Genomic DNA, 16,015 nt, shown 5'->3' on the forward strand with positions numbered 1-16,015 from the left:
ATAATATTACTATATTACTATATTACTATAATCATGCTGTATTATTACATACCATCACTTCCGTAGTAAGGAAAACCCTCTGGTCAAGCTGTTCCTGGGCATAGCAAATGGGGGAAATCTCTGGCAGGCACAACAGTTTTGAGAGGAAGGGAAGGAAGTGGCTTCAAGGATTACACAACTAGTACTAACATTTAAAAAATAATTAGTGTCCACAGGGAAACCCTCTTTTCTCTTGTGCTTGTTATTCTTTTGTGACCACTGTTGCCAGGATGTTTATGCTTTGGGTTTCATTGGTCAAGGTCATCCTTGATGTTCTTTTTTAGAGAGATTTCTTTTCATCTGACATAAATGCTAAAAGCTGAAACACATTTCAACTACCTATTTCAAAACGTCCATTGTCAGAAAACACCATAAACTAGAAGTTAAATGACAAACTAAGAAAATCTACCTGCAGTATATGAACAAACTATGATTGTCTTTAATACCTAAAAAGCCTATTCAAAATCAATATAAAAAGATTAACATCGCCTGACCAGGCAGTGGCACAGTGGATAGAGCATTGGACTGGGATGTAGAGGACCCAGGTTTGAGACCCCGAGGTCACCAGCTTGAGCATGGGCTCATCTGGTTTGAGCAAACTTACCAGCTTGGACCCAAAGTCGCTGGCTCCAGTAAGGGGTTACTCGGTCTGCTGAAGGCCCAGGGTCAAGGCACTTATGAGAAAGCAATGAACAACTAAGGTATCGCAATGTGCAACGAAAAACTAAAGATTGATGCTTCTCATCTCTCCGTTCCTGTCTGATCCCTCTCTCTGACACTCTCTCTCTCTCTCTCTCTCTCTGTCTCTGTAAAAAAAAACAAAACTCCACTTAAAAAAGAAAAGATTGCCTGGCCAGGTGGTGGCGCAGTGGATAGAACATCGAACCGGGACGCGAAGGACCCAGATTTGAGACCCCAAGGTCGCTAGCTTGATTCCGGGCTCATCAGGCTTGAGCAAGGCTCACCAGCTTGAGCCCAAGGTTGCTGGCTCAAGCAAGGGGTCACTCGGTCTGCTGTACCCCTCCCCCCCATCAAGGCACATATGAGAAATCAATTAATGGACAACTAAGGAACCACAACAAAGAATTGATGTTTCTTACCTGTCTCTCTGTCCCTCTCTCTGACTCTGTCTCTGCCACCAAAAAAAAAAAAAAAAGATTAACATCTTCATAGGCAAAAAGGACAAATAAAAAATATAAATGACTGATTTTTTAAATTGTAGAAAAATGTTCAGTCATTAGTAAATACATGTATGGGTTTTTTATTTTTTTGTTTTTTACAAAGACAGAGCAAGAGTCAGAGAGAGGGACAGATAGGGACAGACAGACAGGAACGGAGAGAGATGAGAAGCATCAGTTCTTCATTGTGGTTCCTTAGTTGTTAATTGATTGATTTCTCATATGTGCCTTGACTATGGGGCTACAACAGACCAAGTGACCCCTTGCTCAAGCTGGCAACCTCGGGGTCTCAAACCTGGGTCCTCCACATCCCAGTCCGATGCTCTATCCACTGTGCCACCAGCTGGTCAGGCATAAATGTATGTTTTTCAATTTCTTTTTTTAATCATGGAAATTTTTAAATATACAGGGTGTTAGAATAGTATAGTGAACCCCTCACACGAGATCTTGCATCTTAAACGATTATCAAGTCATGGCCACTCTTGCTTCATTTCTTCCAACTGCTACCCAGATTATTATTTTTTTTAAAGATTTTATTTATTTATTTGTTTGTTTGTTTGTTTTAGAGAGGAGGGAGGGAGAGAGAGAGAAGGGGGAGGAGCAGCATCAACTCCCATATGTGCCTTGACCAGGCAAGCCAGGGTTTTGAACCGGCGACCTCAGTGTTTCCAGGTTGACGCTTTATCCACTGCGCCACCACAGGTCAGGCAAGATTTTATTTATTGATTTTCCAGAGAGAGGAGGTCAGGGAACAAGAAGTAGTTGATTCAATCTAGCTATTCATTGGTTGCTTGTTGTATGTCCCTTGACCAGGTTAGCTCAGGGTTTCAAACTGGCGTTCCAGGTCAGTGCTCTATCCATTGTGACACCACAGGCCAGGCCATCCAGATTATTTTGAAACAAATATATTACTAATTCATTTCATTTATATACACAAAGAAATGTATTTTACATCAGCAGGATATTGGTGAAGTGGCAAATATTAAAAATAATGCTAATATATTATACAATGTTGCAATGGCTACAGTGAAATAGATACTCTACTGTGCTGCTTGTGGGAGTATCAATTGGTAAGTTTTCCAGAAGGCAATTTGGCACAGAGTATGACAAAAAGTTAAAAATGTGTACTCCCTTTTGTCTAATGATTCTACTTTGGGGACTTTAAGGAAATAATAGCTGTGTGCTCATATATTTATCTTCAAGGATGTTCACTGAAATGTTATTTATGGTAAAAATTAAAAAGAGCCTGACCAGGCGGTGGCGCAGTGGATAGAGCGTCGGACTGGGATGCGGAAGACCTAGGTTCAAGACCCCGAGCTCACCAGCTTGAGCGCGAGCTCATCTGGTTTGAGCAAAGCTCACCAGCTTGGACCCAAGGTCGCTGGCTCGAGCAAGGGGTCACTCGGTCTGCTGTAGCCCCACGGACAAGGCACATATTAGAAAGCAATCAATGAACAACTAAGGTGTCACAACGAAAAACTAATGATTGATGCTTCTCATCTCTCTTCGTTCCTGTCTGTCCCTGTCTATCCCTCTCTCTGACTCTGGCTCTGTCTCTGTTAAAAAAAATTAAAAAGAACCTGAGGTCTAATAACGTCAGAGAAATGCATAAATTATGGGCCATCCTGATGAAGAAGTACCAGATGGTCATTACAAAGTATGTTGAAGATGAATACTAAATTAGAAAAGATTTATAATATATCAAGAAAAAAGAAAAAGTTTATAAAACAGTATGTAGCATATGATCCCAATTTTTTTAATAAAGTTATAGGTATTTATAGGAAAAAGATTAAAGGGAAATATATCAAAATGGTAACATAGCTATATCAGGGTGATTTCTATTTTATTCTGTATAACTTGTTTCAAATGTTCTACAATGGATGTGCATTACTTTTCTAATCAGGAAAAAGAATCATGATTGAAAATACAGGATATTGGTGGTGTGGGAGCGCTGTGTGGTATGGTTTGCCCTGAGGTTCTATACTCCCTAGGAATGACCTTGCTTACGAAAATAACATGTTGGGGAGGAGAATTTTCTTGGTGTTGCTAAGAATGTCCTAGGCCAGGAGAGGAAGGGTAGCAAGGAAGGCAGCTGGAAGACTACTGCTCTTGTCTGGACATGAGGATGGCATCTCATCTAGGGGCAGGTGGAAAGTTCTTCTAGCTTCTTGTTCTGGATCTAGTTCTGGGGAGAAAACTTTAGAAGATCAGATCAGAGATGCGTGTTGGCACCAAATCTCTGTTGTTCTGTTGGCCTCTAGCCTGGGTTAGGGTCAGGCTTGACCTTGAGCTTAAGGAGAAAGGAAGAGGGAGCGAGAGGGCTAGCTAGCAGACTCTCTGCGTCTCTGGAGTATCTTCTAGCCCTGTTGAAGTTTGAGACCCTCTCTGTGCCCAAAGGTGACTGCAACAACAAAAGTATTTCCCTGGTTTAACTCTGCACCAAGTGGCCTTTGCTACACCAGGCTCTTGTCCTCCATCTACTCTTCTGGTTGGGTTCTGAGTCCTCTTTGATCCTTTTCTTCCTTTACCTGCTCTGGCCTTAGTGGCATTTGAGGCAGGAGCAGTTCACCTCTTCCATACAAGCAGAACTAGTCTTTGCATTCTCCCTGGCTGATACGGCCCCAGAGATGCCTCCACTACGAGACTGCCTTGCTGAAGTACCCAGCATGCAGAAGCCCAGATAAGTGAGCTCAGGAACTGAGGCATGTCCTCTTACGTCTTCAAGATTCACCCATGTTGTACTATGTGTCAGTACTTCATTTCTTTTTATGGCTGGATAATAGTCTATTGTGTGGATAGACCACATTTGTTTATCCATTCATCTATTGATGGACATTGAGATTATTTCTAGTTTAGGGTAATTATGAATAATGCAGCTATAAAAATTCGTGTACAGGCCCTGGCCAATTGGCTCAGTGGTAGAGCATCGGCCTGGCGTGTAGAAGTCCCGGGTTCGATTCCCGGCCAGGGCACACAGGAGAGGTGCCCATTTGCTTCTCCACCCCTTCCCCTCTCCTTCCTCTCTGTCTCTCTCTTCCCCTCCTGCAGCTGAGGCTCCATTGGAGCAAAGATGGCCCAGGCGCTGGGGATGGCTCCTTGGCCTCTGCCCCAGGTGCTAGAGTGGCTCTGGTCGCGTCAGAGCAACGCCCCGGAGGGGCAGAGTGTCGCCCCCTGGTGGGCTTGCCGGGTGAATCCCAGTTGGGCGCATGCAGGAGTCTGTCTGACTGTCTCTCCCGGTTTCTAGCTTCAGAAAAATACAAAAAAAAAAAAAAAAAAAATTCGTGTACAAGTTTTTTTTTTGTTTTTTTTTGTTTTGTTTTGTTTTTTTGTATTTTTCTGAAGCTGAAAACGGGGAGAGACAGTCAGACAGACTCCCGCATGCGCCCGACCGGGATCCACCTGGCACGCCCACCAGGGGGCAACGCTCTGCCCACCAGGGGGCGTTGCTCTGTTGCGACCAGAGCCACTCTAGCGCCTAGGGCAGAGGCCAAGGAGCCATCCCCAGCGCCTGGGCCATCTTTGCTCCAATGGAGCCTCGGCTGCGGGAGGGGAAGAGAGAGACAGAGAGGAAGGAGAGGGGAGGGGTGGAGAAGCAGATGGGCACTTCTCCTGTGTGCCCTGGCCGGGAATCGAACCTGGGACTCCTGCATGCCAGGCCGACGCTCTACCACTGAGCCAACCTGCCAGGGCTTCGTGTACAAGTTTTTGTGTGGACATTGTTTTCATTTCTCTTGGATGTATACCTAGGAGTGGAATGACTGGATCATATGATAATTCTGTGTTTAACTGTCTGGGGAACTGCCAGACTATTTTCCATGGTGGCTGCGCCATTCTGCCTTCCTACCAATAGTGTGAGGGTTCTGATTTCTCTGTTTCTTCAGAACGTTTATAATTTGATTTTATTTTTATTATGGCCACCCTAATGGATATGAATTAGTATCTCATTGTGATTTGGAATTCCAGTTCCCTGTAATTAATGATATTGAGTATGTTTTCATGAGCTTATCATCCATTTGTATATTTTCTTAGACAAATATATATTTAGAATCTTTTGCCCATTTAAAAAATAAGTTATTGGCCCTGGCTGGTTGGCTCAGCGGTAGAGCATTGACCCCTGTGTGTGGAAGTCCCGGGTTCAATTCCGAGTCAGAGCACACAGGAGAAGCGCCCATCTGCTACAACACTCTTCCCCTCTCCTTCCTCTCTGTCTCTCTCTTCCCCTCCTGCAGCCAAGGCTCCATTGGAGCAAAGTTGGCATGGGTGCTGAGGACCGCTTCATGGTCTCCGCCTCAGGCGCTTGAATGGCTCTGGTGGTATGGGATCAACGCCCCAGAGGGGCTGAGCATTGCCCCCTGGTGGGCATGCCGGGTGGATCCCAGCCAGGCTCATGCAGGAGTCTGTCTGACTGCCTCCTCGCTTCTAACTTTGAAAAAATACAAAAAAAAAGTTATTTATCTTTTTATTAAGGAATTGTAGGAGGTTTATAGATACAAGCCCATTATCAGATATGTGATTTGTAAAAATTTCCTCTTCTGTGAATTGTCTTTTCACCTTCTTTTTAAATTTCTTTATTTCTTTTTTTTAATTTTTTTTCTTTATTTCTTGATTATAGAGAGAGGAAAGGAGAGAGAAAAACAGAAACATCAATTTGTTCTACTTATTTATACACTCATTGGTTGATTCTTGTATGTGCCATGACTAAGGATGAAGCCCACAACTTTTTTTTTTTTAATTTAATTTTTTTTTTACAGAGACAGAAACTGAGTCAGAGAGAGGGATAGACAGGGACAGACAGGAACAGAGAGATGAAAAGCATCAATCATTAGTTTTTCATTGTGCGTTGCAACACCTTAATTGTTCATTGATTGCTTTCTCATATGTGCCTTGACCGCGGGCCTTCAGCAGACCGAGTAACCCCTTGCTGGAGCCAGCGACCTTGGGTTCAAGCTAGTGGGCTTTTCCTCAAACCAGATGAGCCCGCACTCAAGCTGGAGACCTCGGGGTCTAGAACCCGGGTCCTCTGCATCCCAGTCCGACGCTCTATCCACTGAGCCACTGCCTGGTCAGGCTGAAGCCCACAACTTGGACGTATTGATCGAGATGATGCTCTAACCAACTGAACTATCCAGCCTGGTCCATTTTTTTACCTTCCTGATGGTGTCCTTTGGTGCACAAAAGTTTTTATTTTTTAAAGGCTTTATTTATTAATTTTAGAGAGAGGAGATAGAGAAAGTGGGGAGGAGCAGGAAGCATCAACTCATAGTAGTAGTAGTTGCTTCTCATATGTGCCTTGACCAGGCAAGCCCGGGGTTTCGAACCAGCGACGTCAGCATTCTAGGTCAACGCTTGATTCACTGCGCCACCACAGGAGAGGCACACAAAAGTTTTTAATTTGGATGATATCCCTTATTTATTTTCAGTTTTACTGAGACATAATTACTTATAACGTTGTATTTGTACAACATGATTTGGTATATGCCTTACTTGTTTTTAACTGTGGTCAAAATAGGCAGAAATGATGAGGGGCAGGTGTGTGGCCAAGGTCAAACTGCTTCTATTCGGCAACAATGGATTAGCTTGCTGGCAGCCATCACGTGTTCCCTGTTTGCTAAAACCCCAAAATGATTGTAGACAAAGGGGGAAGAGGAACATAGATTAAGTCGATAAAAACAGTCTGAATTCAACAAAGTAGGTGGCATAGCCTTCTAAAGAGGGTTCCTCGGGCCAGACCAGGCAGTGGCGCCGTGGATAGAGCATTGGACTGGGATGCAGAAGGACCCAGGTTCCGAGACCCCAAGCTTGCCAGCTTGAGTGCGGGCTCATCTGGTTTGAGCAAGGCTCACCAGCTTGGACCCAAGGTCACTGGCTCCAGCAAGGGGTTGCTCGGTCTGCTGAAGGCCCGCGGTCAAGGCACATGTGAGAAAGCAATCAATGAACAACTAAGGTGTTGCAACCTGCAATGAAAAGCTAATGATTGATGCTTCTCATCTTTCTCTGTTCCTGTCTGTCTGTCCCTGTCTATCCTTCTCTCTGACTCACTCTCTGTCTCTGTAATAAATAAATAAATAAATAAATTAATAAATAGGGTTCCTCGGTGCAAGGGACATTGTGGATGGGGGTGGAAACCTTCACAACGTGGGTGTAATTTCTCTTGAAGTTTGAGAGAGAAGCTGTGACTGGCTGTTTGGGGGATGTACTTTGCCTCACGTCTGTTTGAATCCATGATGGCATTACCTTTTTTTTTTACCATGCCTGGATTTGTGTGGTATCGCCAAGGGTTTTAGCTTTGAAGTTGTCAAATGGGCCCAGAATGAGCTTATGTGTGGCCTTGTGGGAGGAGAGCCTGAGCCTTTTTTGCCATTGGCCTTCTCAGTTGCAAAGTGTGGAAAGGGAAAGCCCTCCCTGCACTTAGAAATAGAAATTCATAAGAAGAAACCCCAGGCCAGCTCCCTTGTCAGCCTGAGGGAACTGCAGAATTCTGATTGACACCTTTCAGAAGTCTACTCTTCAGAACTGACAGTGGCTTTTGCTGACATCTGGTCCTTCTGGGATGCTGATACTTTTATTTATAAAAATGATACTCTCGTCCCCAAATAGATCATTATTTTTAACTGGCTTGCTCCCTTTGAGGGATGCCTGAGTCTCCCAGCTTTGCTCGCTGGCACTTCAGTGTAATTCTGTAAAGGAAGGAAGGCCCCTGGCCTGTGCAGGAGCAGAGAAGAGGGACACTTGCCAGCCATTTGTAAGGTCTGAATTCTGCATTACACTCCTCCCCTTCCCTTATTGACCTTAGTCCCGGAGGAAATATATTCAATTAGTAGTAATTACCCCTTGGACTAATTCCCCTGTGAATTAGGGGAGGTGAAGTACCCAAGGACACCTTGATCCTCTCTTCCCCTCCTTCATCTAGCCTCTGTCCCTTCTCTCACCTGCAGTCTCCCTGGCTTCTTGTCTTGCAGCTGCCCAACATGTTTGGTGACCTTCGGTCCACATTTATTGCCTTGATGATTGGATCGTATGCCTCCTCAGCAGTCACCTTCCCAGGAATCAAGGTGAGGGTGTGGCCAGCCAGTTTCCAGCACATTTATTTTGTACTACTGTCTGAACAGAGCCTTCTCCCAAGACTCCTTCAACCCTTTCTGAAGAGGGAAGTAATTGCGTGTGTGGGGTTGGCCCCTTCCCACTGGGGAGGATGCACCTGGGCACCATGAGAGTAAGAAAAGAAACCCACTGGGCCATGGGGGAGGGGAAAATCAAGCATATCAATCACTACAGGATGTGACTGCAGGCTGCCTTTGCATTTCTGGGTTGGGGTAGAGAAAGGTGGTGGGTAGGTTTGTCCCCCATCCTGAATCCAACTTCAGTCTCTCCACCCCCCGGGTCTGTTGTTGTTGGGCTGTTACCATTAGCCAAAGCACTGCTCTCAGCCAAGTTGGTTCAGCTGTTTCCCTCCCAGGCAGGATTCTGAGCCCATGGGAGTCACACAGGGTCAGGATGAAGCAAACACTTCACAGTCCGTCAGCCCCAGTTCCTACTCCGAATCCTGATGTTATTACCAGGGCTTCAAAAGGGGCTTCTCCTTCCTCTGACACTAGCACTAAGTAAATCCCCTCTCCTGAGGTGTGTGGTCAGGAGGCCATAGATGAGGAGAAGCAGTCACAGATATGGGCTTGTCGCTTGAGAATTAAGGTGCTTGGAGACTCTAGGGCCAGGTATCCTGTGGACTTCTAGGGACTCGCACACTTCCAGAATGCAGAGAAGGCCACACATGCCTCCTCCTCCCGCTACCTCAGTGTATGGCTGCTGCTAGTCCCCTTCCTGGAGAGCGGGGCAGCTTCTGCCAGCACTCTGGGGACTCTCATACTGGAAATAAATTGTGATAATGACGATCGCAGCTAACATGCTTGTGCTCTGCAGGCTTTCCCCACTGCCCCTGAGCACTCTACTAATACGAATATCACAGCTGTCCAACCCCTACCACAATACCATAAGGACACAGGCCAGTCTTACACCCATTTCATAGAGGGGGAAAGTGAGGCAGCCATCTGTTCATTCTTCAAGTATTTTTTCATACCTATTATGTGTACTCTCTCTCTCCTTTTTTTTTTTTTTTTTTAGTGGGGCGGGGGAAGACAGGGACAGACAGGAAGGGAGAGAGATGAGAATCATCAACTTGTAGTTGTGACACTTGAGTTCATTCATTGCTTTCTCATAATGTGCCTTGACTAAGGGGCTCCAGCTGAGCCAGTGACCCCTTGCTCAAGCCAGCGACCTCGGGCTTCAAGCCAACGACCTTTGGACTCAAGCCAGCAATCACGGGGTCATATTTATGATCCCGTTCTCAAGCTGGTAAACCTATGCTCAAGTCAGTGTCCTCGGGGTTTCAAATCTGGATCCTCAGCATCCCAGGTCAATGCTCTATCCGTTGCGCCACCTCCTGGTCAGCCTGTGTGTACTCTTCAAGGTTCAAGGGGCTGGAAAAGCACTAGTGGACAAGGCTAGCAGGTTCCTGTTCTCAGGGAGCTACACTAACAATGGACAAGTAAATGAATCAAGACATCAGTATTCTTAGCCAGGGCTATTTACTGTGAGTCAGGGAAGGCCTCTCTAGGGAGCTGAGATACGGTTCAAGATGGAGGCACGGGGTTAATGACATGCTAGGTGAGATGGGATCACTGGGACAACTAAACACCCAGGTTGACAGGGCTTTGTGTCCTCAGGCAGCTCAGCACAGGGAGAACAGGGCTGCCATGTGACCCTTCCCTGCTGCCCAACCTGGCTTTCCTATGCAAACTCTGCCCCCCGCCCTGCCCTATCCCATTGTGCCTTTCAGGTCATCTACGACTTTGGTGCCTCCTTCATCATCATCCTCGTGGTCTGGGCCGGCTGCTCTGGGCTGGTTTTCCTCAACTGCTTCTTCAACTGGCCTCTGGAGCCCTTCCCAGGGCCAGAGGACATGGACTACTCGTAAGTGGTGTGCTGTCTGTCACCACCCTAACCGGGCTATGGCCCTGAGCGGCATTGACATACACTTTCCTGTGGCCTCCAGGGTGAAGATTAAGTTCAGTTGGCTGGGCTTTGACCACAAGATCACAGGGAAGCAGTTCTACAAGCAGGTGACCACAGTGGGGCGCCGCCTCAGCGTGGGCAGCTCCATGAGGAGTACCAAGGAGCAAGCGGCCCTGCAGGAGGGCCACAAGCTATGCCTGTCCACCGTCGACCTGGAGGTGAAGTGTCAGCCGGATGCTGCAGGTACCGACCGCCTTCCAGGTCTGCCTGGTACCTTAGCAGGGGCATCTGCACCCACACCCACACCCACTAACACCCCCAAGACAGGGAAGGGTGGCCACTTCAGATCTGGAAGCTGCTGAGGGGCTAGCTCTGGCTGAGGACTTTGTGGGTCTTATCTCACTTAATTCCCACTTCATCCCAAAAGGGCATCCACCCTGGTGTACAGACGAGCACACTAAGGGTTAGAGAGGGTAAGGGATTCACCCACCTTGTGTTACACAGCCAGGTGATCCAACTCTAGCATACACACCTTTAACCTCACTTGGGCCCATCCTTGCATTCAGCTGATTTGGTCAGCAAATCGGCCTCTCCCCACCACGTGCCAGGCCCCTGGATGGTAGGTGGGCTGTGGGCCACGGGGCTGTGGGCCTCAGTTCTCCCTGAACACCTGTGGCCTTCTCCCCGCAGCAGCCCCCTCCTTCATGCACAGCATATTCAGCCCCATTCTGCTGCTCAGCCTCGTCACCATGTGCATCACGCAGCTGCGTCTTATCTTCTACATGGGCGCCATGAACAACATCCTCAAGTTCCTGGTCGACGGTGACCAGAGCAAAGGTAGGTGGCCCCTGGACCTCGGTGCACAGCCCCGTAGGAGGGCCCCCTCCCAAGTGGTCGCCACTCCTGCCACCTGAGGTCAAGCCCACTGCCTGGCCACCTGGACAGGGTTAGGCTGGGCCCAACCAGCAGGGCCGTTCCATCACAGCCAGTCCCAGCTGTTCATTCCTGTCCTCATTAGAGTTTCCCAGTTTAGAGGGAAGGGAGGACTAAAATAACTACTTGGATTTTGGTATGAGGTGTATATTTTTCATTGCCTCCGGGGGCTGGTTGACGTGTGTTTGTGAATGAAAACATTGCATGGAACAAAGTACTCTACCTGAGGGCCCATTGAAAGCCAATCAAACCCAACTTCAAGAATCCCCTGGAGAAACCAGGGGATTGGCCTGTGGAGAGCCTGGGTTCCAAGGCACGGCCCTGGCTGTCTTGGCTGAACACTGAGCAAGGGGGCCCTCCCGCACTGGGATCTACGCCCTGAACGGGAAGCAGCACCAGGCGGAGGCTTCCTCACATGTGTAATCCAGTCGAGACTTGTTGAATCTGGTAAACAGAACTGATAACCCTCACACTCCTTTCCCAGAACAGCACAGAAGGTCTTTAGCGGATTAGAGGTTTTGATTCTACAAGGAAAGTCGGTACTTCCTCAGGGCCTGAGCTGACTCAGCTTTAGTCATCCCAGAGCGGGACAAACACATTTGGTAAATCCTTTTTATTGGCCGTCTCACTGGTGCAACTTTTTTGTTGGTTTAATTGTTTTTCCCTAGAGATTGTAAGGAATCAAATATAGTTTTTAGCCTGATCTGTGGTGGTGCAGTGGATAAAGCATTGACCTGGAACACTGAGGTTGCCGGTTTGAAATCTCAGGCTTGCCTCATCAAGGTTCATATGGGAGTTGATGCTTTCTACTCCTACCTCCCTCCCCTCCCCTCTCTTCCCCTCCCCTCCCTTCTTTCTTAAAAAAAATGAATAAAATCTAAAATCAAATACAGTTTTGAAAAGGGATGAAAGTCCAGCCCTAACGAAAGAGAAGGATGACAAAGGCACCCGGACAACACTGGTTCCACCGTGGAGAAGCATGATCATGTCCCCTTGCAAAATTTCATAATGAATGCTGACATGGTCAAGGTCCTGTTTTTTACAGGAAAAAAGAACCAATTTAGCTTTGTTGAGTCCAGTGATGTTCCCCCAAATTTCTACCACAGGAATGCTTTCATTATGTAACTCATTACAATCTGTGGACCAAACTTCGGCTGGTCTGTCATGTCTGAACACCCTCTGTTAAAAACTCTCAGGCCCAGGGAGGGGAGACACTGAAGTGTGCAGGAAAGGGTCCTCATTGGCCCTCAGAGGGCCGATCCCCCTCCTGCTGAGTTGTGGCTGCACTCAAGGTCTCTGAGAAATCTTTTACGGCCCAAGAAGAATTTTTTTCCTACTATTTCCCACATTCAAACAGTCAGTTTCAAGAAGTAGAGGAAGTTGGGCCAGGAAATTCCATCTGCAGCTGACAGGGCATTGGTTTTCCCCATCCAGCTCCTGTGAGCTGTTGTGCGTAACACCCACAGCCTTGACCATGCCCAGAGGGATGGCTTCAGGGTCAGGGAGCCAGTGGGGTGGACAGGAGACCAGCTCTGGCTGTCAGGGTGTCAGACGCTTTGCTGGGAGTTAGGATGGATTGTTTGACTTCTCTTGCCCTCAGAGTGCAACTATGACAGAGCAATGTCACTGAAGGGGCCACATGACAATAAGTTCTACCAGGTTTTCTGCACCCACACTACTTCCCCATCATAGTCCGTGGCGAGCTACAGCCTGATTCACCAGCCTGCCTGTGACAAGGCACCAACTGCACATGACCGAGGCCCCAGCAGACAGGAAAACGTCAACAGGTGCCCGTGCTGGGCCCCCTCCCACCTCCTCTGCTAGAAGCCTGGCTCGTGCTCAGCCACCCACTGGCGCTGTGAGAGTCAGGTCTAGGTAGGAAATGACATGTATGCTGGGCCCAGAGTTAGCTAGCCTGCCTCCATGTCCCATCACTCTATACTGATCACTGAGATTTCTGCTGCTCACCTTGCTTTCTTTTTCACCTTGCTTTCCTGATGCAGTCATGGCCACTGGTAAGTGGGGAGACTGTCGGGAACATTGCAACATCCCTTCCCCAGCCAGTCTCTGTTTCATGAATAAATGCTTTCCCTTGGATTCCAAACATCTCTCTTAGGCAGATCTGGGGGTGGGGTGGGGTAATCAAGTTCCAGTTTCCATTTGCCTCGAAAAAAAAATCTCCTCTTACTGGCTTAGCTGGAGCCCCCCAGTCAAGGCACATATGAAAAGCAATCAGTGAACAACTTAAGAGCTGCAAGTATGAACTGATGCTTCTTATCTCTCTCCCTTCCTATCTATCTCTCTGTCTCTCTAAAAAAAAAAAGAATCCCATCTTAATTTTAGGCTCTTGGAAGATAGAAACCCTTATCTCAGAGCCCCTGTGAGGGATGCTTTCATGCTGTATTTCTAGAGGCAGAAAACTAATGGCCAGTCTTACACAAGCCTCCATCCAGGCATTGGTAGTTTGGTTCCCAAGTCAGAGAGGTTTCCTGGAGCTTCTGGGTGAAGTCATTGTGACATATTGGAGTTTATTAGCTGTTTCTTGGAAACAAGCAGGGGATTTGGAGAAAAGAATAGGGTGCTTACCCCTTGTACCAGCTTCGATTTCAGAGGGTAAGGTCTTTGAGCTCCCCGCCAAGAACCACAGTGACGAGGGATTCTGGAAAGACCCCAGAAAGGCCTGTGGGGTCTCAGACTTTGTCTGGTATGTGCCCCAGGCCTTGTCAGGAGCCTCCTGTGACACAACCCATCTTCCTCCCCAGTTAGCCTCTACACCTCCATTTTCGGTGTGCTCCAGCTGCTCTGCCTGCTGACAGCCCCCGTCATCGGCTGCATCATGGACTGGAGGCTGAAGGAATGTGAAGATGCCTCCGAGGAGCCCGAGGAGAAAGACACCAACCAGTGCGTAGGCAGGACCTGTGCCCGGCTCTCTGCCTCCAGAGAAAGAAGCCCTCAAGTCAGATGTTAGACAAGGGCAGGGTGGGGGAGTGGTTAGGATTTAAGTCTACGGCCATACCACCCTGAACGCGCCCGATCTCGTCTGATCTCGGAAGCTAAGCAGGGTCGGGCCTGGTTAGTACTTGGATGGGAGGATTTAAAGTCAGCAGGAATGGTAAGAGGGCTTTAAGACTCGCCCAAGGCTTTTAAGACACTCATTCAGTCAGCACACATTCAGATCTATTGCTTCTTTATGGGAATTCTTTGGTAGGCTGATGTTTGGGAAACAGTGAATTAGATGAAACAAGAGAAACAAGAGGAGGGTCTGTATGCAGACACTGGATATCAAACCACTCCACTTTTACAACCACATTGAGCTCCTTACCATGAGTAGCACAATGGGTGAAAGATCTTAAAGCAGTGCTGCCTTGCCTACCAGGCTCACTCTTGGTGGGATCAGTGACCTCTTGTAACTGTAATAGGTGTTAATAGGTTGGTTCATGATCATGAGCATTAAGGTACTAGAGCCCTAATTTATGTCAGGCTTGGGCTCTTAAGATCAGAGGATGAGTTAAATGCCGTCTTCTGTGACTCCACCTTAGTATAATAAACTAGTGTTTATTGTATGAGGCGCTGTGCCAAGAACTTAATGCACAATGTCTCAGTTAAGCCTCAGCAGCTTTCTGACGTGTGTGCTAGTGTGATGCCCATTTTACAGATGGGGGAACTGAAGCTAGGAATTTGAGTAGCTTGCCTGAGGTCACATAGTGAGGAAGTGGTGGGTCTGAGACTTCTTACACATCTCTCAGCACTTGGTGTTCCTTCTTGGATGTCATACAGTTGTCCATGGGGTATCTGTGGGTGGTGAGACTAGAATCAGTAATAGTGAATTCACCTATTAATTCAAGGGAATAATTACAGAGAATGCTTTGTTATCTAGGTCAGGTCCTACAGCTAAGAGGTTATTTGTGCCCATTCCAGTTCCATCTGCTGCATATTTGTTTCTACTTCATTCCCTCCAGCTCCTCCCCAAGGGGAAATCCACTCACTCTTTTATTTGGCTTATCATATGCCCTGTTGTCAAACCCCTATAGGATTCAGGTGAAGTTGAAGCCAGTGATGAAGTGGGGCTTTGCCACATCCTAACTTGGGCACACTCTGCTCCTTCCTTCCACGTGGTTTGAGCTCCGTCTTCACTAAAGCAGTGCAGTGTGTTGAGGACCACCTCGTATCTGACCTCTCCACTGAGGTTCCTGCTCAGCACACAGTCAACAGGGCGCAGTAGGAATGTCCCTAGTGCTGGTCTAGCCCCAACAGTTCCTAAAACCTGCTTGGGTGGTCTCTTGAGTCTTGAGTTGTCCACAGGCTGTGACTCCCAGGGTCTGACTTCCCGAGAGAGCCCGTGCTCCTCCAGGGAGCCCCTAGCTCCAGTGTGTGCTCTCTGTCTCTGCAGAGGTCAGACGAAGAAGAAGCGGGACCGGCAGATCCAGAAGGTCACCAACGCCATGCGGGCTTTTGCCTTCACAAACCTGCTGCTCGTGGGCTTTGGGGTGACCTGCCTCATTCCCAACCTCCCTCTACAGGTGGGTGTTGGGAAAGGGTGAAGTAAGGGGACAGTAAGACTAAAAGATACATGATGTGTCATGAAAGCCATCAACAAAGAGCCTGACCAGGCAGTGGCACAGTGGATAGAGCATTGGACTGGGTTGTGGAGGACCCAGGTTCGAGACCCCGAGGTCGCCAGCTTGACCGCAGGCTCATCTGGTTTGAGCAAAAGCTCACCAGCTTGGACCCAAGGTCGCTGGCTTGAGCAAGGGGTTACTCGGTCTGCTGTAGCCCCACGGTCAAGGCACATATGAGAAAGCAATCAATGAACAACTAAGGTGTCACAACGAAAAACTGATGATTGATGCTTCTCA

At 47.7% G+C, this 16,015-nt stretch overlaps 1 protein-coding gene across 3 annotated transcripts in view; it reads left to right on the top strand.

Moving 5' to 3' along the window:
- SLC43A2 (solute carrier family 43 member 2) overlaps nt 1-16,015 on the top strand; it is a 61,797-nt gene that overhangs the window by 37,942 nt on the left and 7,840 nt on the right. For 2 of the 3 annotated variants that reach the window (XM_066363549.1, XM_066363550.1), the window contains exons 6-11: nt 8,177-8,269; nt 10,051-10,184; nt 10,267-10,469; nt 10,917-11,063; nt 13,922-14,060; nt 15,550-15,679. In XM_066363549.1, the coding sequence (XP_066219646.1) occupies nt 8,177-8,269; nt 10,051-10,184; nt 10,267-10,469; nt 10,917-11,063; nt 13,922-14,060; nt 15,550-15,679 (846 nt within the window). The remainder of the gene's footprint in view (nt 1-8,176; nt 8,270-10,050; nt 10,185-10,266; nt 10,470-10,916; nt 11,064-13,921; nt 14,061-15,549; nt 15,680-16,015) is intronic. The other variant, XM_066363551.1, reaches the window with a different exon arrangement.

This window comes from Saccopteryx leptura, chromosome 2 (assembly GCF_036850995.1).
Source record: "Saccopteryx leptura isolate mSacLep1 chromosome 2, mSacLep1_pri_phased_curated, whole genome shotgun sequence".
NCBI classification, from domain to species: Eukaryota; Metazoa; Chordata; class Mammalia; order Chiroptera; family Emballonuridae; genus Saccopteryx; species Saccopteryx leptura.